This window comes from Macaca thibetana, chromosome 2, assembly GCF_024542745.1.
Source record: "Macaca thibetana thibetana isolate TM-01 chromosome 2, ASM2454274v1, whole genome shotgun sequence".
NCBI classification, from domain to species: Eukaryota; Metazoa; Chordata; class Mammalia; order Primates; family Cercopithecidae; genus Macaca; species Macaca thibetana.
Genome location: NC_065579.1, coordinates 116,893,081 through 116,917,174, shown reverse-complemented (window position 1 = coordinate 116,917,174; position 24,094 = coordinate 116,893,081). Strand labels below are relative to the sequence as shown.

Here is a 24,094-nt window from a genome sequence, read left to right as displayed (position 1 = left end):
ACAATGATCAAACTGAAATCATTTATTTAAGCTGGAGTCCTTTTTATTACAATGAGTAACAATTTGCTACAATTGGAAAATATGTGGTTTGTTCTTCAATGAATACATGAGCACTTAAATAAATCTGAACATCTGTAGTTATAAGCAGGAAATTGAGCCATTTAAGACATTTAACACTGGGAAAGACAAACACAGGTCACCTGATTTTTGTAGGAATTTTTGTGCGTAATTTAGGGACCCCAAACCCAAGCACCTACATTTTAGCAATATGGTAATACAATTACCTACACCTACAATTTACACCTACAATTTAGCAATATGGACCAGGTGAGTGTCTGTCCCAGGTACAGAAGAAGCTGTTAGCCACCAATTGATAATGCCAGCTGTTCCAAATTTTCAAGAAAACAGAAATCAGAATTGCATTCTCAAACTTCCCCAATTTAAAAAAATGTTGGCAACTGGTTCAAATTTCTTAAAAAGCTGTGAGCCAAACCGAACAAGTTCGGGGGCTGGACTTAACCTTCAAGCCACCAGTTTGTACATTTTACCATTTCACACGAAATGAGCTACAGCTCTGCACATGTTTCCAAAATGATAACCCAAACACAACCCATCCCCTTTGGAAGCCAGCCCTGAATAGCTGGGCTTCTCCTTAGGTCACATCGATCATTGTAGTTGTTTCTTCTAAAATGGACAGTTTCCTCCTGCTAGAGATTTGATTTGATGGTGTCAGCATATGAGGTTCCCGTCATTTCATGACATGTCTTCTTTCAGGCCTGATGGAATCGGAACTGTGACTGTTGAAGAAAAGGAACGTTTTGAAGAAATCAAAGAGAGGCTCCGAGTTCTGCTAGAAAATCAGATTACACATTTTAGGTAAGGATCTGGGGCTGGAGGGTTTTAATTAGGAGATGAGAGTGGGAAGGAAAACTAAAGGGCTTAGTTTTTCCAAAACTGTAAATCTACCAGAGGATGCATTGGATATTTCGAAATAACTGAGTAGAACAAGCAAATCAATCAGACATGGTTCCGCAATAACCAGGAAACTTCGTATTCTTAAGTTCATGTTATTTCCACTTAAAGAACAAATTCTTCCATGTTTGAGCTCACCCTGGTCATCAGTCTGTTATAAAAAGTTGAATTTGAAGTTTCTTCAAGGGTCCTAAGTAAAAATAAATAAATAAAAAATCTTGTGAATCAGAACATAGTGAACAAGGAAGGAAGGCAGTGGTACTCCTAGGAGAGTCTCCACTTTCTCCACTACCTCAGAAACAGGACTAGCTGGCTACACAGGGAAAGAATGAACCTTGGATCAGCCTGGGTGGGTTGAATCTCCCCTGCATACTCAAGAGAGCCAGCAGGTTCTGCGCTTGAACCTTACGCCACATAGCCCACTTCTCCCTTGGAGCAAATTAGGTGTTTTTAGTGCTGTCCTGGTGGTTCTGGACCAGAGATCCTGAAATAGCAACTGAAAAATAATAATAGCATTTCTAATGGTTCCTGTTTATTAAATACTTCCTATATACCGATACAGAACTGGAGGCTGGAGAAGTATTAACTTATGTCATAACAACTTTATTAGTTATCATAATCCCCATTTAAACCAGGAATAAAATGAGGCTGAGAGAGGTTAAGGAACTTGCCCAGGGCAATCCAGCTGGCAAGTGGAAGAAGTGGGATGCTTATATAAGATAGTCTGGGTTTCAGTAGCCATACTAGTCTCTCTGTCCCAGGCACAGTGTTCTGAAGGGCCGGTGACAACCTGAAACCAGTCACTGGAACTCGTAGTGGTACCTGACATAGTTTTTTTCTGTGGCATCAAAATCCTCCTGGATAAATCCTTATTGACCATACACTATGTGTAAAATGCATTACCAGTAGCAGAAGGTCCATAACAATAGGAAACCACAAGCAGGGAAGGACAGCTAGCAGAATCATGAATTTGCTCTAAATCCACTTTTCTATTCCATATATGGATCTTTTAGGGTCTTAAGTAAGTATATTTGAATTTCAGCCTGTTCCAACTAATACTTTTTTAATGCCGGTCTCGATAATAACATATAAGGTCACATTTGAGCTAACGAATAGTTCTCCTTCACAATAGAAATCTAAACAGAGCCTTATGTCACCACTCTGAATATTCTTTTCTGCTGCAGACATTTGCAGAGTCCCTCTTTAGTCATTATTCACACATACACATATATACATTATATACACACATATATGGTGTGAATTCAGATTAACATAACACAACGTGACAAAATAAAAAGCATTTTCCATTCCTCAGAGAGAGTTGCTATAGGAATCAAATTGCAGCATATTTCATGCTAAAATGTAATAATTTAGGCAACCTGAAGAATTTTGTCTTTTTTAGGTATTGCTTTCCATTTGGTCGACCTGAAGGTGCTTTGAAAGCTACTCTCTCACTCTTGGAAAGGGTAAGAATGAAAGTAAAAGATAGATCACATATATATAAAAAGACATAAGCATAATTGTAACGAAATGTTTTGGTTGAATGACCTAGTTGTAATTTTTATAGGATTTGTTTACCATTCATCAAATATCAGAATAGAAGCGAGGAAACTGCCAAAACTCTTGATATTTTATCTTCAAACTCCCAAATGGGATGTACGGAAGATATGTTCCTAGCCCTTCCCTGATTAATGGGCGGCCTTTGCCAATGCTTTGCAATTCTGGTGCTTTCTCTTTAAGCATGGCTCTCAATCCGTATTAAGTCACAAAGAACTGATTTTAAACTTTCACGCTTCCAAGAAGTATGGATGAGTGACACATTTGCTTGAACCTTCTTAGTTATCCCTCTTTTTCCTACTTGAAGGTTTTGATGAAAGATATTGTTACCCCAGTGCCACAAGAGGAGGTGAAAACAGTCATCCGTAAATGTCTGGAACAGGCTGCGTTAGTCAACTATTCTCGGCTCTCAGAGTATGCCAAAATCGAAGGTAAGGCTCCCTTCTGCCCCCAGTTTTGAATTTAAATTTTGCTATGCCTCCCTGGGGAAGTCTTTCTCTTTTCTGAAGGGCACCCGAAAACAGTGGTCCATCTGAGTATATTAAGCTGAAACCTGGAAGCACTTGAAATGTGGAAGTTTCCTTGGCTGTGGCCAAGGAAATGAATTAAAAGACATCACAGGGGCTCAGAAAACAGCCTTTGTAAGGGAACAATATTGAAAACAGGATGTTATCACATAACTAAGGTCCTTCTGAGAGTCTGTGTTGGCCCTAAGTATCGGCTTTGTGGCTGATGTTTTCCTATAAAGGAATTCTCTAGAATTGCCACCTTCTTTAAACAGAAGAAAATAAAGCAGTCTGTTGTCCGCTGCTGATACCATTGGAAGCAATACAAGAATTGCAAAGAGCAAGATCAAGGTTTTGCCTCTTTCTTGCCCCTGAAAGTACCTTGTCCTTGGTAGTGTTTCAAACTCAATGGCAGGTTAGTGCTGAGCCATCTATGATGGCTCCAGGTTAGCTTTAGATCTCATTCATTGTTGTTACACCAGACCTTAGATGCTTGTTACCACTGCCCTCTCAAGTTTTAGGGAAGTGGTCACTGATGACCCAGTAATCACCAAAGGCGCTTTGAGTAAACTCTATTTGAGAAGATATGGTTCTTTGGGACCTATTCATTCACGAAGGTATTAATCACTTTTCATTGTTACCCTGTTGGCTGCTATAGGGTGATTTGAAAGCCACACCCAACTTGACCAGTGGTGTAAGTGTATAAATGTGGAAGTTCTGTGTGCAAAACTCAATGTGTCCGCATTCTGGAATCTGATGTTCTCTCACACGTGAAACATGACACCTGACTAAAACTAGCAAATGCACATTGTCTGCCTCAAGACAACTGGGGGGAAAAGAAACTAACCAACCACCCGGACCCCATCACTTACTCTGCCAAAATCCTTGTTTCCTTAGACAATTAGGTTAAGAGTATGTCAAATTCACAGTGTTCTGTACATTACACGTCCTCCCTCTCTCAATTTTGTCTGTCTGACAATGCAAATTGTGTACCAGTGGTAATGAATTCATTGTTATGCATCCAGGGAGAAACACTTAAGAATTGGGCACCAAAAGGATGTTTATCAACTCTTGACTTGGTAATGAGTGACAAAAATAGAGGAACAAGAGGTTGTTAAAGGGCTATATTAGCAAACAATTGTTCCAGCATTTACTGTCCCAGGATGTAATGATTGGTTGTATTTGGTAAAGTCAGCCAGGTACCTAACAATTCTAGGCAAGGCCAGAGATGGGATGGGATCAAGAAACGTTCTGTTGCCATGGCTGCTGCCTCATAGGTCTTGGTCTAGCTATTACTAGTCTTTTGGTAAGATCTGCTCTCTTCTTTCAGATAAATCTATCCAAAAACAAACTTTAAGATCTGTAAGTAAAAATGCATTCATTTCCAAAGTAGATCAGCTGGTCTGTAATTTCCTTTTGTGCCTCAATTCTTCTTGGTTGTGTTAATTATCTTTTGCACTGTGACTTTTAGGTCTGGGGATTCTTTGAAGAAACCAATTCTTTTTTTTTCAACTCTCTTTTCAGAGAAGTACCTCATTGCACACTACCTGCTCTCTTCCGCTTCTCTCCTTCCTTGTCCGTGATTGGCTCAGCCACTTTAATGTGACCTCTGCAAAAGTGTCTGAGACACCAATTTCAAAGCATGCTGGGATTGTTAATTCAGACAACCCAACATCCTCTGGCTGCATGTATCAGGTTTTCTTTCATGAACATAGTCCACCATAGGCTGAGACATTGCAGCCTGAAAGATATTACTAACAGACAACTTTCTTTTACAAGGCTCTGATCCTACCCGCAGAGAAGAAATCTTTCACTTTTTACATTTGAGCCCCTCTGTGAGAATTAACAGCTTAGTTATCTGAGAATTCTGGAAAGAAGTTGTAGTAATATTGCTGGAGACTATGTTTATGAAGAAATACCTCAAGAGCCTTAGATACTAAAGTCTGAAATCCTTAGTATCTTGGAGCCTTAAATCAATGAAATTTTGTTTCCCTTTACTCATGATGTTTTGGTCATTGTATTCTTGCAAACAGCTCTAAAGAGACGTGTAAAATCATGGTCACAATCTCTCTCGTGACTCACGGCATGCTGAATGGTTAATCCAGTAGATCTCCAATTTTGAAGCTCCTTTTTCTTTTATCCTGTGTTTATCCCAAAATACTCTGTGGCTATTTTCCTTTGAGCTAATGTAACGTTTTCCTCTAACCTATGACCTTTAACCTCTTTACCTCTGACCTAAGCCTCTTGCATGCCCAAATCCTCTTTTATAGGGAAAAAGAGAGAAATGTATGAGCATCCTGTCTTCTGCTTGGCCTCCCAAGTGATGGATTTAACCATTCGTGAGTACCTACCACCTCCTCACCATGCTGTCTTCACTCTTTCTGTTTTCATTATTTCAAGAAAATCCAGATCCAAACCAACTCACTCTCCTTGCTTCAAGTTTTTTAGCATTGGCTTGTCTGTTGGTTCTGTCTGTGAAACCCAGTGTGAGAAGTCCAGTCACTTTTTAGCAGCCTAAAACAGGTTAGACAATTAAGCCATTTGTTTGTGATAAACTCAGATTTGTCTGTAAGTTTTTCAGTTATTCTCTGTCTGTGACCTGAATGCATTTTTACTTTGCTTGTGTGTAACCCTAATTTGTAAAGTGCTTGTCACTGGTACACAATCAAAAGGTAGCAGCTAGGCTGGGGAGCAATGCGTTAGGTGTCAGATAAAGGACATTTGGGGCAAAATCATGCCTTCTTTTCCATGTTTAAGATGCCAAATTATTATGGGTATGAGATCACACCAGGTGGTCCATTCTTTGTAAAAATTAGATCTTATACGCCTCCTGTCTGTTCTCTATCAAGCTGGGAAGCTTTTCCTTGTTCCCTCTGGAGATTTTGACTTGTCCTTGTCCTCTAAACTTTGCCTAGAACATATGACTTAATTGTCACTTGGAGAGTTCATGTATGTTTCATAGCTTGATTTCACATTAAACTTAATTTTACTAATTTTCTATTTGTGCAGCATTTTCCACCTCTGTGAAGGAGACTTTTTTTGCTGGCCCCCAAACTTCGGGGCAGTGGGAACCCAAGGGCAACTTTTTCTTTCCAATATCATGTATCACACATAAGTGGGGGGCATTTTGGTCCACTTGCTCATTAATTCTGCATATGTGTTCTTGTTTCTCTCTCTTCTCTCCTTGTTGTGCTCTCTCTTTCAAATAGAGAATCAAAAGGATGCAGGTGAACCAATTGTATATGCATTATAAATTATCAGGACTGTTGAGTTATATTCAGTTTTTGTTTTTGTTTTTCAATAGCTCCTTAAGGTATGTACTCCCAGAGAGCCATGTGGAGTTGCAATAATACTTAAGGAGTTAATTTGTGCTGTCTAAATACATCTCATGCCCATTTGATGTTGACCTTTATAGAGCAGAATTTCTGAAAAGGCATAAGGAATTTAAAGGAATTTAAAGGAATAGAATTCTGGTTTGCTGCAGAGCTTCATTTCATCCTTGGTTATAGGATTCCAGTGATTTGGCCTCATGTGCATTTTTTAAAAAGTTATTTAACCAAATGAATCTTCCTCTTTGTTTTTCATTTCTTTTTTCTGTTTTCTGCCCTATTGAGAAGTTCGTGTTCTTTGATGAATGTTTATCAGCCAAGACAGAGAGAAGTTGTGTCCATGTTGTTCTTGTATGTATCGCGTGATAAAGCAGGAAGCATGGACAGGATGACCAAACAGGGGCTGTTGCTGGAAGTTTTATTAGAGGAAAGCTCTTGGAAAGTTCTGGCTTTGGAAATTTTCTTGTTTGGTCCCAAAACTTCTGATCCTATTTTGAGACTAGGTCTGACTTAAAACTTTAATAAATTAGAATGCAGATCATCGTTTTTATAGTCTAAAGGGTTGTCAAAAATAACTATCAGTTAATCCAAATTAACAGTTGAGCACATTTCAAAACAATTCAGAAAGCATTCCTGAGTACATTCCAAGCATAGGGATACCGATAAGTATTTGAAGACTCATAAACCTATGTTCAAGACACATGAACCTTTCTCTCTGGTAGGAAGATATTTATTCAATCATTTATTCACTCATTCATTCATTTATTAGACAAATGGTTAGTGGGAGCCTACCCTGTAGCAGGTACAGTGTTAAAAGCCAGAGACTATGTAAACAAGAGGGAAATAGCTGTTAGCCTCATGGAGTATGTGTGCAAATGGGTGTATATATGCAAATAAGTATATTGCAAAGCCTATTGGTAGAGTTATGTGTAAGAGGGATGGGGCATTGTCAGAAAACCATGGAAGTCTTCAAGAGATGGTAAGGATTGAACTGCATCTTGAGAGATGAATTAGAATAAACGAAGGGGAGCTAGGATTGGGAATGGAAAGTCATCCTACATCAAGATAGTAATATGTGCAAATATGTAAAACCAGATAGCTAATAAAAAATAATGAACGCTTATTTAATGCATATCGTGTTCCAGGTATGATTCTAAGCATATTATTAACCTATTTCTCCTCAAAAGCCCTTACAAGAGGGAACTATTATTACTCCCATTGTACAGATGAGCAAACAGAGGCACAGAACTTAAAAAACACACATCCAGAAGTGTAAGTGGAGTAGCTGGAATCTGAGCCCAGGCAGAAGTCACCCTTTTAACTACTCTGTAATTAATTCAACATAGCTGCAAAACAGAGTGAAATGATGATAGTAGTGGGTGGGTGCTGATGATGGCAAGGTAGGCAGGGACAGGACTTCAGAGGTCTTTCTATGCCATAATAATGCTGAGTTCAGACTGTATCTCGTGGTTCAAAATTTCTTAACTTGAAAATCATGCCAACTTTTGCATGCATATGGATTTTTTCAGAGGAAAGATTCCACAGGTCTCAACTGCAAAGGTGATGAAGAGTCACTGAAGGCTGTTTATGCAAAGGGATAGCTTGGTGGTTTACACTGCAGAAAAATCACACTAGCAGGAATTAAGAGAAAGGACTGAAGAGAGGGAATAGGGTAGAATTGGACTTAAAAGTTAAGGTTAAAGCAGAGATGGGGTTGAAGCTTGGTATAGTGAAGTTTTTTCTAAGTATATCAGGTCTCAATTGCAATCATAATCATAATTACTTCTTCCCTGGCCTTTAAATTTTTTCTTTCATACCCCTTCCCTCCCCTTTCAATTTTCTTAATGAGAATAGAGCACAAATTCATGGATAGGTCTGCATAACCAACTGTATGGAGGTGGTAGGGCACCACCGGAGTTACACGTGCAAATTGTGGGGAGGTGGATAGAATACTGGGGACTGAAATATGGACAGCTGCTGAGTCCTTTAGTCAGACTATGCTTTAAGAATCTACAGGGCTATGCAGATGGCATTTTGGTGGACTTATGCTTTATGTCTGGTGGCATTATTAGAAATTAAATGTTCAATTTAATTACAGTACCTCCAAAAAAAGATGCAAAAGCCTGCTAGTCTATGAAAGAAAAGCTGTGACTCCTGCAAATGAATTCTATTATTTTAAATACATTTCCATTTAAACCGTCACACATTCTGAACCAGAAAGCTCTGAGAAAGTCTACACTACTATTGCTGTTTTGCTTCAGTTCTTGGCTAAATACTTGCATAATTTTCTGAGCATCATAACGATTCCACTGGAATTTGAAATAAAACAACTTTTTCCTTCAAATATGCCAAGGATTTGCAAAATCAGACAGATGATGATTTGTAGATAGACAGCAGATAGATATAGACAGAATAAATAGGTAGGTAGATAGATAGTAGATAGATAGATAGATAGATAGATAGATAGATAGATAGATAGATAGATAGAGAAATAGGTAGGAGGAAAGGAGAGGAAAGGAGAGGAGAGCGGGTAGATGGGTGGGTGGGTGGATGGATGAATGATGGGTAGGTGGGGAGAGAGAGAGAGAAGAGAGCAGCCTCCTATGAATCTATGGGCCTAGGCCCTGTGCTAAGGGCTTCTGATTCAATCTTAACCTTAGACTCATAAGGAAGGCTTTATTTTTGCACCCTTTGCAGATGAAGGAGCTGTGATTCAGACAGGATAAGTAACTTTCTGAAGCAGGATTTGAACTCAGGTCTGTCTGAATTTAAATACCATGCATTTTTGTCTCTTTCTACCATGTAGACTTTTTAGCTGATGTGGTGAGCACTTAGACAATATCCATTCATTCAATGGATAAGGTCAAAAGTATAATACCTACCACTTTTCACATAGGAAGGCTACAAATTAACAGAGCAGTCCTTTCTGGAACTGAATCATTGACAAAATCTTTACATTGTAAAGTCTTCCCAAGCGCAGTTGAGACTTCCCCAAGGCTGTCAAAGAACTGTGGACTTTTTTTTCTCTCCAATTGACAGAAACCTTCTAGATCAGGTCAAATCTATCGAAAGGACTTCCAGAAAGATTCTGTGATGTTGAGGTTTTGTATCTTTCTCTGTCTCCAGGCAAATTTCCTACAGATCTAAGGCTTGTTGAAAGAGAGAAAGAGAACCAAGCTGGTAAAACCCACTAAAACATAGAGCCAAGCCACCACCCCACAGTCTTCCAAAAGGGACCAATAATAATAGTGAATTCAATAATAGTGAATCTCATCCCCACAAGATGGCCATTCTGAGATGAGGACCATCTCATGCTTCATGTCTTATACATGAGGGACTAAGTGTTTCTCTTTTATTTTATTTTATTTTATTTTTTAATTTTTTGAGGCAGAGTCTTGCTGTGGAGTGCAGTGATAGGATCCTGGCTCACTGCAACATCTGCCTCCTGGGTTCAAATAATACTTTTGTCTTGGCATCCAAAGTAGCTGGGACTACAGGCACACACCACCACGCCCAGCTAATTTTGTATATTTTTAGTAGAGACGGGGTTTTACCATGTTGGCCAGGTTGGTCTTGAACTCCTGGCCTCAAGTGATCCACCCACCTCGGCCTCCTAAAGTGCTGGGATTACAGGCATGAGCCACCACACCCAGCCTTTCCACCCTTTTTGTTTCAGTGGTGCATGAATCAGGGTTTCCAAGACCAGATTATTCTGTGGACTAGCACCTCATCTATACTTTACAATAAGCGATGGGGACAAAGAGAAACGTGTTTTAAACACTGTCACCAAGAAAGATTTTGGGAAAAAAAAAAAAAAGGATGTGTTAAAATATGTTGTGAACCCACAAATATGAAATCAGTGTCTCTCTCTTCTATCAGAAAAAAAGATGTGATGTTGCAGATGATGATAAACGTTGTTTGTTGAGAACTGAATATGTGCTAAGTAGTTATGCATATCTCATTTAATTCTCACCATGACCCTGTGAGATAAGTGTTTTATTACCATATTTCATTGAATCAAAGGTCCATCAATTATAAGATGCGCCATTCATATACTATATTATGACATGCTATCAAACATAAGATGCATCCGGATTTCAGAAATGTTAAAATGTGCCTCTTACTTCAATGAAATAAGAACTTACGCATTCATGCATAGAAATCCTGAAGTAGAAAGATGTTAAGTCACTTCCCCAAGGTTAAAGAGCTGGTTAGTTGTAGAGTCGGAATTTGAACACGACCCTGTTTAATTCCAAAGTCCACATTTTCAACTTCTACACTATAAAATGCTTGTGACTTGTTAGCAACGAAATTGTATGACACAAAGAGGTTTCTTGATCATTGACAGGAGGAAAAATCAAGGCCCGGAGAAAAGAAGCCAGGTTCAAAATAAAATGAGTAGTCAGTGACTCTCTAGTCTCTTGTCCTGTATGCTATTCAAGAGCCGTCACCACCCCACAAGGCCTCCTTACCTTTCAGTCAAGACATAACGGCCCCATCCACAATCCATTAACTGGTCTGAGCGTCCAGTAGGACACTCGATGACATCCAGCATCCACATGTTAGAATCATATATGTGCAACTCCAAGAAAACACTACCTCAAAACCAGCCTAAGCACTCAATGATTTGTTATACCCCAAATTCAAATCTTTCTCCTGCCTCCACTGGGTTTTCTAACCTCTGTAACCTCACTTTTATTTTCTGTAAAAGGTGCTAATAATGGTTCCTCCCCAGAGGATTATTGCAAAGATTAAAATACATATTCCAAATAAATCTCTTAACACAAATGCCTGGCACATAGTAAGTGCTCATTTTATATATATATAATTTGTTTGAAAGTATTTAAAAGGATGTTCTTCCAAGTTAAAATGTATAGTATAAAGATATCATTTCATTTCAGAAATGAATCATAAAACAGTGCTTCTTAAATTTTAATGTCCATCTGAATCCCTGGGGATCTTGTTGAAATGTAGGTTCTGATTCAGCAGGTCTGGGGTGGAGCCTGGGAATATGCATTCCTAACAAGCTTCCAGGTGATGTTGAAGCTGCTGATCCAGGGATGGCACTTTGAGGGTCAAGGGGAATATAAGAGGTATTTAAATTGTCTTTCTATTATGAATTTCAAACACAACATTGCAGTCTCCATATATATTTGTTAAATACCCACTAGGTTCCAGGAGCTATACCAGATACCAGGGAAGTGTGTGATGAGCAAAAGCAGTCATGCTCCCTACCCTTGTTGAGCTTACCAAAAAAAGGGTAGAAAACACAGGCATGAAACAAGCAATCACAATCTGATGATGATAGTAAAGGGAAGAAGCAAGGTGTCACAGGAATGCAGTACAAGGTGATTTTACCCAGGCCAGAGTCTTTGATTACAGAGCAGGGGATAGTGCCAGAGAAGGGCATGATGTAGGTCAAAGGCTGGACCCCCAAGAAGTACTGACTGGGGTGTTCCCTAGCCTTGTTTCAGTGTTTGCCTCTATTCATCATCCCTCCAGATGCTCCAAGCTCCTGCCCAAGACTGCTTGTGGCAATGTACATAAAAGTTTATTTGGGGGCCAAGTGAGTACTTAGTAGTACTACTGAATCAGGGAAAAAAAGAACTCAAATAGCCTAAGCAAAAAAAGAGAATTTTTTGGCTCATGTAGCTAGGAAATCCATGGAGGAGTTGGCCTCAGAAATGAAAAATGTTCATGTGTTTTCATATCTCCAACTACTAACAGCCTTCTTTAATGTGACTGGAGCTAATGGTTGAAGTTTGCGAAGCAACATGCCCACAGATAGCACCAGCGTTTTATCCTAGCTAATGACTCCAGAAGAAAAAGAGCATTCCTCTCCAAGCAACTGTATACAATTCCAGAGAAGGGCCACAATGGCCCAGGTTGGGTCACATGCTAACCCCAGAGCCAATAATAGTACTCATGATGGTATGAGGTACTATGGTTGGCCAGATGTAGCTCATGTGATTGTCCCTGAAGGATACTTTCCTTGGAATTCCCACCAAAATAACATGGAGTAGAGAAGGTAACTCCCCTGAGCAAGGTTCTTGCACATAAAAGGACAGATTTCCAACACAATGTCCATGCAGAATTATGCTCACTTTTCTTATATGCAACAGCTGAGCCCTAGAAACGAAGCCTGAGTTGGCATAGGATACCAAATTAGAGAAGAAAAACCATCACAAGTGTGTTATTTCTTTCTTTAATTTAAATTAATTTGTATTAACTTAAATAAAATTATTTTTAATTATCTTAAATAGTTTTTGTTTTTGTTTTTTGAGACGGAGTCTTGCTCTGTCACCTAGGCTGGAGTGCAGTGGTGTAATCTCGGCTCACTGCAACCTCCACCTCCTGGGTTCAAGTAATCCTCCTTCCTCAGCCTCCTGAGTAGCTAGCTGGGAATACAGGTGAACACCACCACAACCAGCTAATTTTTGTATTTTTAGTAGAGACGGGATTTCACCATGTTGGCCAGGCTGGTCTCGAACTCCTGACCTCATGATCCTCCCGCCTCAGCCTCCCAAAGTGCTGGGATTGCAGGCATAAGCCACCGTGCCCAGCTGTCTTAAATAGTATTTAATTGAATTTAGACACCTGACGTTATTCTCTGGCTTGGAAGCTTAAGATATGATGTTTACTATTCAGAATTCAGCTTAGTACATTTGTTAAGTAACCAGGAACTTTGGATAAGAGATAAGAGCTCCTGTGTAGTTTGTATGTATACTGAAAACACAGAGTATTTTATTTTTCATGAAAGCATTGCATTGGACAGGATCCACTGAGGATTCCCTTCCACTGATACTTGATGACCTACCCTGGCCCCAGCACTGCTGTAGGCCCTAGAAATACAGAATTCCCTGGCAGAGGGGGAGATAGACAAATGTATATAATTTCCTGTTATCAGGGGCCAGAAGTGCTCAGGTAGAAGAGTCAACAGAGGAGCTGAACCTTTGCTATGATGGCACTCTCTTTTTATGGCATATGAAGGCATAACCCTTATCATGAAGGGAAGCTCTCAAAGGTTTTTAAGCAGGAGCATGACAAGTTCAGATGTGTGCTTAACAGAGATCACTCTGACTGCTGCATGGCAGAGAATGAACTGCAGAAGAGAAAAGGGACTGAAGGCTGCCTTGGAGGCTTTAGCAACAGTTGAGGTGGAAGTGATGAGACCTGAGTCACATGTTCACCCCCTCGGCAAGAGTGTGGATGAGCACGTGATCTAGTATGGTGTGAGATAAAATCAAGACACATTTTGAAGGTAGATTAGACAAGCTATACCACCTAAGTCCTTACAGGGAAGAGACAATGATGCCTCCAATGAAAACATAGGAAAAATCCATGATCCATCCAATAGCCTTTATTAACACATACTTTAGACTGACCTAGAGCTGGAATCTTTTGAAAGGGAGTGGATATTGGAGAATCAAGGGGATCAAGTATACATAATAGACCATCCCACTAAAGAAATTGTATTAGATTTCAACCTTGCATGTTTTAAGCCTATGTAGCCATCATTTTAGGGAAGCTGGGTATTCAGGATAGTATAATGTGGCTATCTGCTTAGCTTTCTGTTCCTACTTGAGCTTTTATCTACCCCCACCCCCAAATCATAGCAAATTGCTACAGGCTAGTTATTTTCTGTAATTGCATAATACAAACACTAACATCTTCAGCAACACATCAATAGGCTGGAACTTGGTAACAAGTGAGTTTCCATCAATCATATTCATCTCTCATATGATATTTCAGAGACTGGCAATTCACTAGCTGGAGCCAGAGATGGTCAGGTTATTTAAGGGCTAATTGGAGTGTCTCTCGCTCCCGGATGCATCTCTTCCTTGGCTTAGATGAGCATGCAGCGGAATTCTCTTTTTGTTTTTCTGCAGTCACATTTAACTCTCTCTCTGGAAGCCAAGCAGATTTAATTGTGTAAACATGAGCAATGGTAATTGGGTAAATGAAGTTGGAAACCAAGGTATGATGTTTTTGTTTTGCTCTGTGAGGAAAAAAAAATAGGGAGCTTGTTTTTCTATGGTGGCAAACCTCACTGTCAGAATTCTGGACAGACAGTTGGCAGGAGGAAATCCCTTTATGAATTTCTCATCAAGACCCATTTAGCTGAAATATGTATCTGCTGCCTCCTGGGTGATGGATCAACCCAGGGGCGCTTTATTGTTTTATTCACCACCAGATCAAGTCTTTCTCTACCCAGGTTCACTTAACTGGGTGAGAATGAGTCAGGAATTTCCATGAGAATTGCGCATGCAGGTAACATGCATTCATTGAAAGAGCCATGAGGATGAATTAACAGAAATGCTCTTAACTTTAGGCTGTGCTGTCAGTGGAAAACCAGATTTTAACAAAATATAAAATACGGAGTACTATTTTTTATGATAAAAGGATTAGTAGTTGCTTCCTTTTAAATGATTGTCATTTAAAACTGAGTCTTCCAAATTCTATTTGCACACATTTTTTCCCAAACAATTTGAATAAGAGGAAACTGGTAATTTTTTTGTCCTGTATTCTAAACATTAAAATGGTCCAGCAAGAAAAGGATCTCACCAACTTTTGTTTTTAATGATGATTTTTACTAGAATATTATATTTTATCCATATTTCTCCATCTTTTTTTTATTAATGTCACTAGAATTCCATTTCCTATATGCCTGCAGTAAAATTCATTTTCCCAGTTGAAAATTCAAGCAAACCAAAAAGCAAACTTGGCAATGGAGTATGTCCCTCTCACCATACAGATTGCTGTATAAACCAGAACTATTAGAAAGGAGCAGGTCCAAGGTTAATGAGACACTCATTAAAGAGAGAGAATTGCAGAAGCTGATAGTGCTCTGTGCCTGTATTGAAGGAGAGGCTATTGTTATAAGATGTTTGCTGTGCTGATATTGTAAACCACATGACAGATGGGTCAAGTGCTGATTACAGTATTCTAACATTTGGAATAGCAAGTAACATATTTGATAAGCTGGCAAGTTTTTATATATGATTCAACCCACAATATAAAAGCCACGAGAATTCCAAATTGAAAATAATTAAATGAGCTGGAAACAATCAGATACCACACATTTTCCCCCAAAATGACAGATTTTGACATGTTGAAATTCCACAAAGGGAGCAAGAATATTTCCTAGCTCACTTGAACTAATAACGGCCCTTCATCTGCTTTTGCAAAGCAATTAATTGCAGCCTTCTCACAATGTGGAGGTAACAATAAACATGTGTAGGCATCTCAAGCTTTACAGAGATCTGTCCCATAGATTGCTTTATTTGCTCTTATCAGCAACCCTGTAAGATATACAGAAAAGATACTCTCAATTTATAGATGAGGAAACTAAAGCACAGAGAGGTTCAAGTAGCAGATGCAAGGTTATGTAGAAAGTAAGTAACATATGGGGGATGACAAGCCAGATCTTCCAACTATTAATATATCAAGTCCTATTTCTGGTCATCTGTAAGGAAGAAGCAGCTATTAACGTATAGGTGTTCTTCATTGTACGAAGTGTATCTTTTTTTGGTCAGTGCTGCTGCTGCCATCATTCATGTGTATCCATCTGGATAAAGCATCTGGTATTTGCATTCAGCCTCTGAGTGTCTCGGTGGTGGTGGTGGTGGGTGGGGGTTGCTGGTGACACTGGTAAGAGTCCTTGTCGAACAATGTCACACCTCTGTAGTGTTGAAGTATCGCCAAGAAAGCAGCAGCTCTCCATTTGTGTTTTATCATTTTTGCTTATTTGGTTGTTCTTTTCAGAGTTTGTCATCTTACTTGTCACCCTGTGTTAAAGTCACTTTGTCTTTACTTTTTTACTGTCTCTCTTCACCTACCCAAGCAGCTCCCCTGCCACCTCCTGGGCCTCCTCCTCCACCCACCCAAACGCAGACCAGCATGTTATATCAGAGGCTCAAAGGCATGCCTAGGCCAAAATCAAGTACTGTAAACTTTCATCATTCCTCTACTTGGCAGCTTTCTAGTTTAGTTTGCTTTTCTGTTCACCTTTCTTCTTGAAATTTTGTTTCAGTTTGGAACACTAAGCTGAGACTCGGGCTCTCAAGTATAATTTTATAGGTTTTGAGATACTCAAAAGAGAGCATTTATTTCCAAATGTCCACATTTTTTTTTGTCTAGCTATGTCTGACATATGCAACATTTTCAAATCTCAATGTCAGCACAAAATAACATTGTTGTTGCATAACATTTTGCATGACAATTTTTTATGTGTTATGAGCTTAATTCTATTGTATGAAATGGTTCTTAAGTATACTATATTTTTAGTTCCATTTTATCAGTGCTCCAGCTAGTGCAAGGTTGGGGGATAGGAATATTGTAATTCATTTGAAGACAGCAGAAGTGGCCAAAAAAAAAAAAAAAAAAGTCATTTCTAAGCACAAATTTCTCCTTGACTTCTGTTGGGGAGAGGGAAGAAGTGCTAAAGGATTTTGCACAATGTTTTCTTTAAAGACAACATCTTAGTAGTTCCATTTTGCCATTTAGCTAGTAGTACAGCAGCTATGCAAACAAACAGGAAAATAGTGCAGTGTCTCACTAATGTGGCTCGATCTACAGATGATGGAATCAAGGCTAATTAATAGTAAATGAAAGACTGGCTACATGGGTTAATTGGCAGATCAAGTGTTGTAGATTAAAGAATCCTTAACCTGCTCACTTTAATGGTTTTATGTTCAAGTAAAATTGCAAAGGGTTTTATTAAACATACTGTCTGTATATATACATCAGGCATACACATATCTGTGTACATGTGCAAACACTCATAGAATGGCTGCATGCACATGCACAATTTATGTGTATCTATTGATATCTATTGTAGTCAATCTAAGAGTACTGCCTATTAAAACAAATTTTCAGGTGGTCCTAACTGCAACATCTTGGATTTCTCCAAACATAAAAATTATTGACTTTTTTTTAAGTGCATAAAAATATTGGTAGGAATTATTTATGTATCATATGTCATAAACAGCCAGAATTCCCCTAGATTTGGTGAGTGTTTCACCCAAAAGGACAAAGCTCTCTATTTTTAAAGAAAGAGATTTCAAAGATGTGCCCCAGGTGGGATTTCCTGCAGATTTGTATTAATGTGCAGACTTGTCTGTTACTAGAAAATGTATGTAAGTGTGTGATGTATGTATGTGGGTGTATGTGTCAAATGGGTAATAAGCATAGGATGAGGAATTTGCAAATTGATGTGTAAATGTGAATATCAACTAATAAAAAATAGTAGCCTGTGCATATTTACTATCAAAATGCAAATACCTCACTCTACACATATTACCCAAAAATATATACACAGTATGTTTCTAGAAATGCCTGAAAGTCTACGAATGAAATTATGATAGTCTATTTATCAAATTACTAACAGGTCAGATGCCCCCAAAAGCACAGAAGTCAATCTTGTCATACACTCTTTCTCTAAACACGTATTGCTCTAGACCAGGCAATGGGATGTCAGCACCTAAGCTCCCACATCTCCTTATTCTGAGTGTTGGTTATTCTCTGCCTAATCCACATGTGTATGTTTCCCATAGCCCCACCTTCAGGCTCTAACCATATCCAGCCACAATTCCATCTGGGTGTGGCAGAGATAATGGAGCTTTCCATTGACTTGAATCCAGGAAGCCCATTTATCACACTAGCCATCAGGCCTTGTTAGACTGAGACTTTCAGCACCTGGCTAATCTTACCCTGTCCCACTAATCACTCTTACATCCCATTTGCTAGAACACCCTTTTTGCTTAGTGTCTCACTGAATTTATTTTTCATTATTAAATCCTAAATTACTAATGACCTGATATGTTCATTACCTACCTAAGAAATGCATAAAAGAATATTAAGAAACTTTTGTTTTTGTAAATTAGCAATCTCTTATGATTTTATTTAAGTCTGCCTACTTCCTCCCAACCCCTGCTGCCTGCCAGAAACCTTCCTATTTAGTAATAGGTAATTGTTTCTAGCAAGAAACATCCTGAAGCCAAAATATACCTGCCTCAGATGAAAAGATGAAAATAAGTTTTGCCAGTTCTTTTGCAAATATATGTACCTACTTGGGGAATTCTACTAAATGATGTTTATTTCACTACATCCCATGTGCTCTGACTCTGAGGCTTTAAGGTTTGAAGGGGGCTAAACATGAAATACAAGTTCCCCTGGAATTCAAACTGGTTGAATCCAAACAGTTTCATTGGCCAAGAAAACCTTTATGTTTTGGCCAGGCACAGTGGTTCATGCCTGTAATCCCAGCACTTTAGAAGGCTGAGATGGGCGAATCTCCTGAGGTAAGGAGTTTGATACCAGACTGGTCAACAAGGTGAAACTCTGTCTCTACTGAAAATACAAAAATTAGCCAGGCATGGTGGCAGGTGCCTGTAATCCCAGCTACTTGGGAGGCTGAGGCAGGAGGATCACTTGAACCCGGGAGGCGGAATTTGCAGTGAGCTGAGATCACACCACTGCCCTCCAGCCTGGGAGGCAGAATGAATGAGACTCCATCACAAGAAAGAAAAAGAAAACCTCTTTTATGTTTTAAATATTACTCTTTTCCCAAAGGAAAACAGTTTGTAATTTTTTGGAACATAATGACATTGTCAAACTCATGAACTCAGCTCTAAAAAGAGGGCAAAATAAGCCAGGGTTCAGGTTCTTCTTGAGCTGGGTAAAAATACAACACTTTCAGTTTAAGAGAAACTAAAAACAAAGAAAACAATTAAGTACACTGTTGCAATTTAACTGATAAAATTTCAATTGTAACAACCAGTAGCACAAACTACCACAACCCATTCAATAATCTACTCCTAACACCCTTTTAACAATTATTATTCCTGACTAATGGCCCAGGCATATCCAATTTTTCTTTTCTGTCTCCTCCCTGGACAACTTGAAGCAGACATTTGAATCTGCATTTTCAAAATGAACGTTCAACATACGCGGGCCTGCAATGAAAAATTACACTGTAGCATTTAATAACTAATCTAAAAAACAAATGTAACAACAATCAACATTAAACTCCTGTTAACCTTCCCACTTCAGGTAGCGTAAATACAATCTAGACAGTGATATAGTACCTTTATGCTGTCTTTAAAGAACATGTGTACAAAATGTCACTAAATTTGAAATGTGCTGTCATAGACCTACTATAGCTTCATATGCAAATTTGAAGCTGGAGCACTGCTTTTTCCTAATATGTATTATAATGATGGTGATAATAATAAAATGGCTTTATGGTTTGCTCACTAATTACATGGCACTTAACATTTGCATGAATTTTGTTTTTTAAAAAACTGATAACTACTCTCAATTTCTTATCCACTAGTTCTAATGGCCATAAAATTAGCCTGCCACTTTCGCTGAATTTTAACACAAACTCTTGTACTACAGAAAATGTAGGCCGATTAATCACTCCTGCCAAAAAGCTTGAAGATACAATACGTCTTGCTGAACTAGTCATTGAAGTTCTTCAGCAAAATGAGGAGCACCATGCAGAGGTGAGCAGGCTTGGTGGGAAGAGTATCTTACTGTACCTTAGCTGAGCTTGCAGAGCTGATTTTCCCATCTAGATTGTGAATAAGATGCCTTAACACCCATTTTCTTTTAACTGGGATTGCAAAGGGAATGAAAGTGGAAGTTTTGCAAGAAGTCTTTGGAAGGTTATTTTGAACAACCAAAAAGTGGTTGCATGTTGTATGTTTCAGCCTAAGTTTTCAGATGGTTCTAGCAACAAACAAATGAGGTGAGTGCTTTTTAATCATTCAAGCAGCATCTGGTTATCATTGTCCAGAACACAAAATATTTTTTGGTTTTTTGTGATTGTTTTTGTTGCCACCACTGTTGTTTTTATTAGTAGTTATTTGGTGTGTGAACAAGAGACCTTCTTTCTCAATTTATTTCTGTAACTTACTCTGCTTGTACTAGAGTCTTCTTCTTCTTTTTTTTTTTTTAATCTTAGATTGCCTGGGTTGTTAAACACAGTGATAGAAGCAAATTATTCTGTGTTGTGCAACTTGTCGATTCTCCAACATACATCTAAATAAATATAGCTTACTTTTTTTTAACAAACCACTATCAAAATGATCCTTTTGATAATAATTATAAACCAAGGGATTTCAAGGCTAACTAAATCCCAAACCTATAAGGACTTAACCTAACACTTTCAAGAAAAGATTCCAAAATTTCATGATGGTTAAATGGTTATATCAATGCTCATCTCAAAATTGAGATTTAAAATCATCTCTCTTAAAATAATCTTTTTGAAAATGGCATAATTCTCCCCCTATCTCTACACTCAGATTTACAACAAAGGGGAAAAATGACATTTCCTAAAAGTAATTTCTCAAGTACCTAAAATGACCATTCCATGACTAAATGGAAATTGCCAGTATAGTTAAATAATACATAATACACCATAAATCCAACCATCCCGACTAATGCCTGATTGCATATTTAAATTTCCTCCCTGTTTTTCTACTATTTTATTCAATCTTGGCTGATCGTGGCAGGGGAAAGAGGTATGTGACTAAACCGAATGAACCAGCCACCTGCTGTCATACTTTGTGCATGCCCTTCCAGTACCATGTCTTCTAATGGGACTTTTCCTGGTGCTCCTGCTTTCTAACACTGACCCAAGGAATGTAACAGCAACTTCCAGTGGACTGCTTGTGAAATGGGTGACCCTCCACATCAGGGTCAATGTGGGTGATTCTCCTGTGCGTGCATGAAGCAATTGATATACTTAACAACGACTGCAGTTACATCCCAACACAACGCCTCCTTCCTGCCTTGATTCTGTCCTTAGCCTGGTGTAGTTTCCTATGTCTGTCTGTACTTACCTTTATTACAGCAGATGAGTACCAAACCGAGTAACCAGTAGCTCGCTGGAGTGATACTAATCTTCCTCAACAACCGTCTCTATGTGAATCATATATACAGTATTTATATATAGAGAGAGTGCTGAAGAATTTTTTCCCTGAAAACCCTCAGAGAATGGGGGTAAGACCTCTTGAGGCAGGTAGAACTAATTCATACAGCATCTATCCGCAACGCACAGCCATGAGTGATAAGGAAAAGCAAATCGATAACCTCCAAACATGTAAACAATTAAGTGGGTTAGAATATTTTTCCTATGCTATCCTATAGGATGTTCTTTTCAGACTGCAGGCATCTAGGGTTCCAGTGATGGTAAGTGTGTTCTTCTCAGGTGTCTTCAAAGTCATCTCCAGAGGCATGGAGGGGCTCCGGCCTGCCCTCCTCTGATCTGAGTGGTTGAGGCTCTTCCCATGATGCTGGACAAAACCCACACATTCTTGAAGACATAAATACAAAGAGGACAGTTTTCTCAGTCACAATTGTGCTTTTAAGTGAATCAGAGGAGAAGAAAAATGACAGATATACTTGATCTATAATCACGTTATTTTTGGAGGCTGCTAAGGGCTAAGAAAGGATGTATATTTTTCTAAATTACTCAAAAGAAACACCAAAGGAGGGCTTATATGCTAAACAAGGCACGTTTCACTTTTCCAAAAAGCCCTTTTTCACTGTGTTAATCCTTATCCTAAACTGCCCTAATAACCATCATCACAAAATGTTTTAATCTTATATATTCAAAAGCCATTCCAAGCAAATAAATAGGGTAGACATCAACTCAATTCCCATTACCAACTTTAAAACTTAGTAATGAAAACTTCAGCATACTTTGGAGTGCCTGAGACCAAATTTTCTTTTAGATAAACGTACAGAATTCTTTCCAAAATTAATAATTTTACCCAATCACAAAATCTTCTCCATCAATCAAAAGCTACCTATTGAGCATCTTCCATCTGCTGAGCAGCGAGGCAACTACCTTGGTGCTTTTTGAAAGACAACTAGGCATAGGACAGCCTGTCCTTCAAACAACAGAACACAGGGTGTCCAGGAGCTTAGGCTCTGTGCCAGAGAAGTTTGACTTTGAATCCCAGCTTTGCCTCTTCTCTTCCAGGATAACTTCTCTCATCCTGTAAAGTGTAGACAACAATAGATGGTCATTGTTAGAGTGGAAGGCCACGTTCAGTAAAGCAACTGGTGTTATGCCCGGCACAAAGTGAGCACCCCACAAAGGCTGGCTCTTGTGTTGCTAGGAACAAATTGCTAAGGAAACAAAATATAAGAATATCTAATTATCAAAGTGACAAAACCTGTGTGGAAAGTACCAAATGAACAGAATAAACAGAATGTGTTGAGAGCAGATTCATTTCAAGGTGCAGTGGACCAGAAAGGCACTACCACATGTTCTCAACTTTCACTTACAGATTGAAATCACATGGACAGCTCTTGAAAATTCAGATCCCCAGGTCTTGCCCCAGCTCAATTTACTGGAATCTTCCAGGGAGGTGCTGAGCATGGGTAATTTTTAAAAGCTGCCCAGGTGATTCCAGTGTACAACCAGGGTCAAGACTGGCTGGAGTACAGTAGAAGATGTAGCATTACCTCTGGCACACTAAACATGGGGTTTTTCTTCCCCAGAAGAAAAGTACGACAATTGTTTTCTACCAATCAATACTCACTACCATGTTCTCTGGGTGCTCAGTAAACTAAAAAAAAAAAAAGAAAAAGAAAAAAAAGACTAAATCCTAAGCTTGGATCTTGGCTGTGTGGCCATGCTGTTTGGTGGTACCACTCAAATCAAAGTAACTAGTAGGCTTGCCTCCTCCACCTAAAAATAAATAAATAAAAAATCATCCTTAAAGACATTTTAAATTCCAAGATAAAGTAATTAAATGTCCCAAGCAAAGAAATCTCTCTAGCTAAGAATACATTGTATGTACACATATGCAGTATATGGTAGCAGTGGTCACATTTATCTCTTAATTGCAGCTTAACTCTGTTTCCAGAGTCTAATCTATTCACAAACATACACACACAAATTATGCCTTTATGTATGGTTGCTACACCTTCCCAATCTCTCTCTATGTATACGTATGTATATGTATATATGTATTGTGGTATCTAGATGAGTACATATATACATGTTAGTTTGTGTGCAAAATATACAGTGCGTTTGATGTAGACTGTACCCCTAAAGCACACATCTTTGTCTTTGAATAATGAAAAACTCTGGGTAAGTATTTAGTAGCCAAAGTATAACTCCTTATTCTCCTTATTGTCTTTGGAAAAGGTTTATAAGACTTTAGATGCCCATGAACATTGTGAGTTAGCTCAAGTACAAAAATAGCATTCACCTGTATAAGCAAGCATAAAATAAATATTTTTTAAGCCTGGCCTTTCCCAACCCAGTCACACAGATTCTGTTCATTTAATTGGAATTACACTTTGGCTTTCTGGCTGTTACTGCCCTTGCTAGAATGATTTTATTCTTCTTGGAGAGTCAGGTTTGATTACAAGGTTTTGAAAAGAATTCCTTGAATGTACAAAAATAGTTCTGGTCCTCACTTATTCTACAGTCCCCAAATTTAAATTCTCTTGGTTCACGAGATACCTAAACTGTTCTACCAGACTCCAATAGCAATGATTCATACAACAGTAGTCATCGTTCTTTGCAGGGCTATTAATATCTAAATGATTATTAATGCAAGGATGGTAGATAGTTGCTCAATAATATATTAAATTACAATGAGGGAGTAAGTTCTCTATAGATCGTAGAAGTGGCACTTCTTATGACCTCTGGTTTGCAACTGTTAAGTAAAAAATTTGGTAAGAGGTCCTGCACGGTGGCTC

The 24,094-nt window shown here is 38.6% G+C and overlaps 1 protein-coding gene across 13 annotated transcripts in view; it reads left to right on the top strand.

Moving 5' to 3' along the window:
• The window catches only part of CADPS (calcium dependent secretion activator), a 483,238-nt gene that overhangs the window by 359,539 nt on the left and 99,605 nt on the right, over positions 1 to 24,094 (top strand). For 4 of the 13 annotated variants that reach the window (XM_050781209.1, XM_050781201.1, XM_050781208.1 and 1 more), the window contains exons 14-19: positions 775 to 876; positions 2,375 to 2,438; positions 2,837 to 2,960; positions 5,306 to 5,374; positions 6,245 to 6,262; positions 19,766 to 19,872. In XM_050781209.1, the coding sequence (XP_050637166.1) occupies positions 775 to 876; positions 2,375 to 2,438; positions 2,837 to 2,960; positions 5,306 to 5,374; positions 6,245 to 6,262; positions 19,766 to 19,872 (484 nt within the window). The remainder of the gene's footprint in view (positions 1 to 774; positions 877 to 2,374; positions 2,439 to 2,836; positions 2,961 to 5,305; positions 5,375 to 6,244; positions 6,263 to 19,765; positions 19,873 to 24,094) is intronic. The other 9 variants (XM_050781204.1, XM_050781211.1, XM_050781206.1 and 6 more) reach the window with 3 other exon arrangements.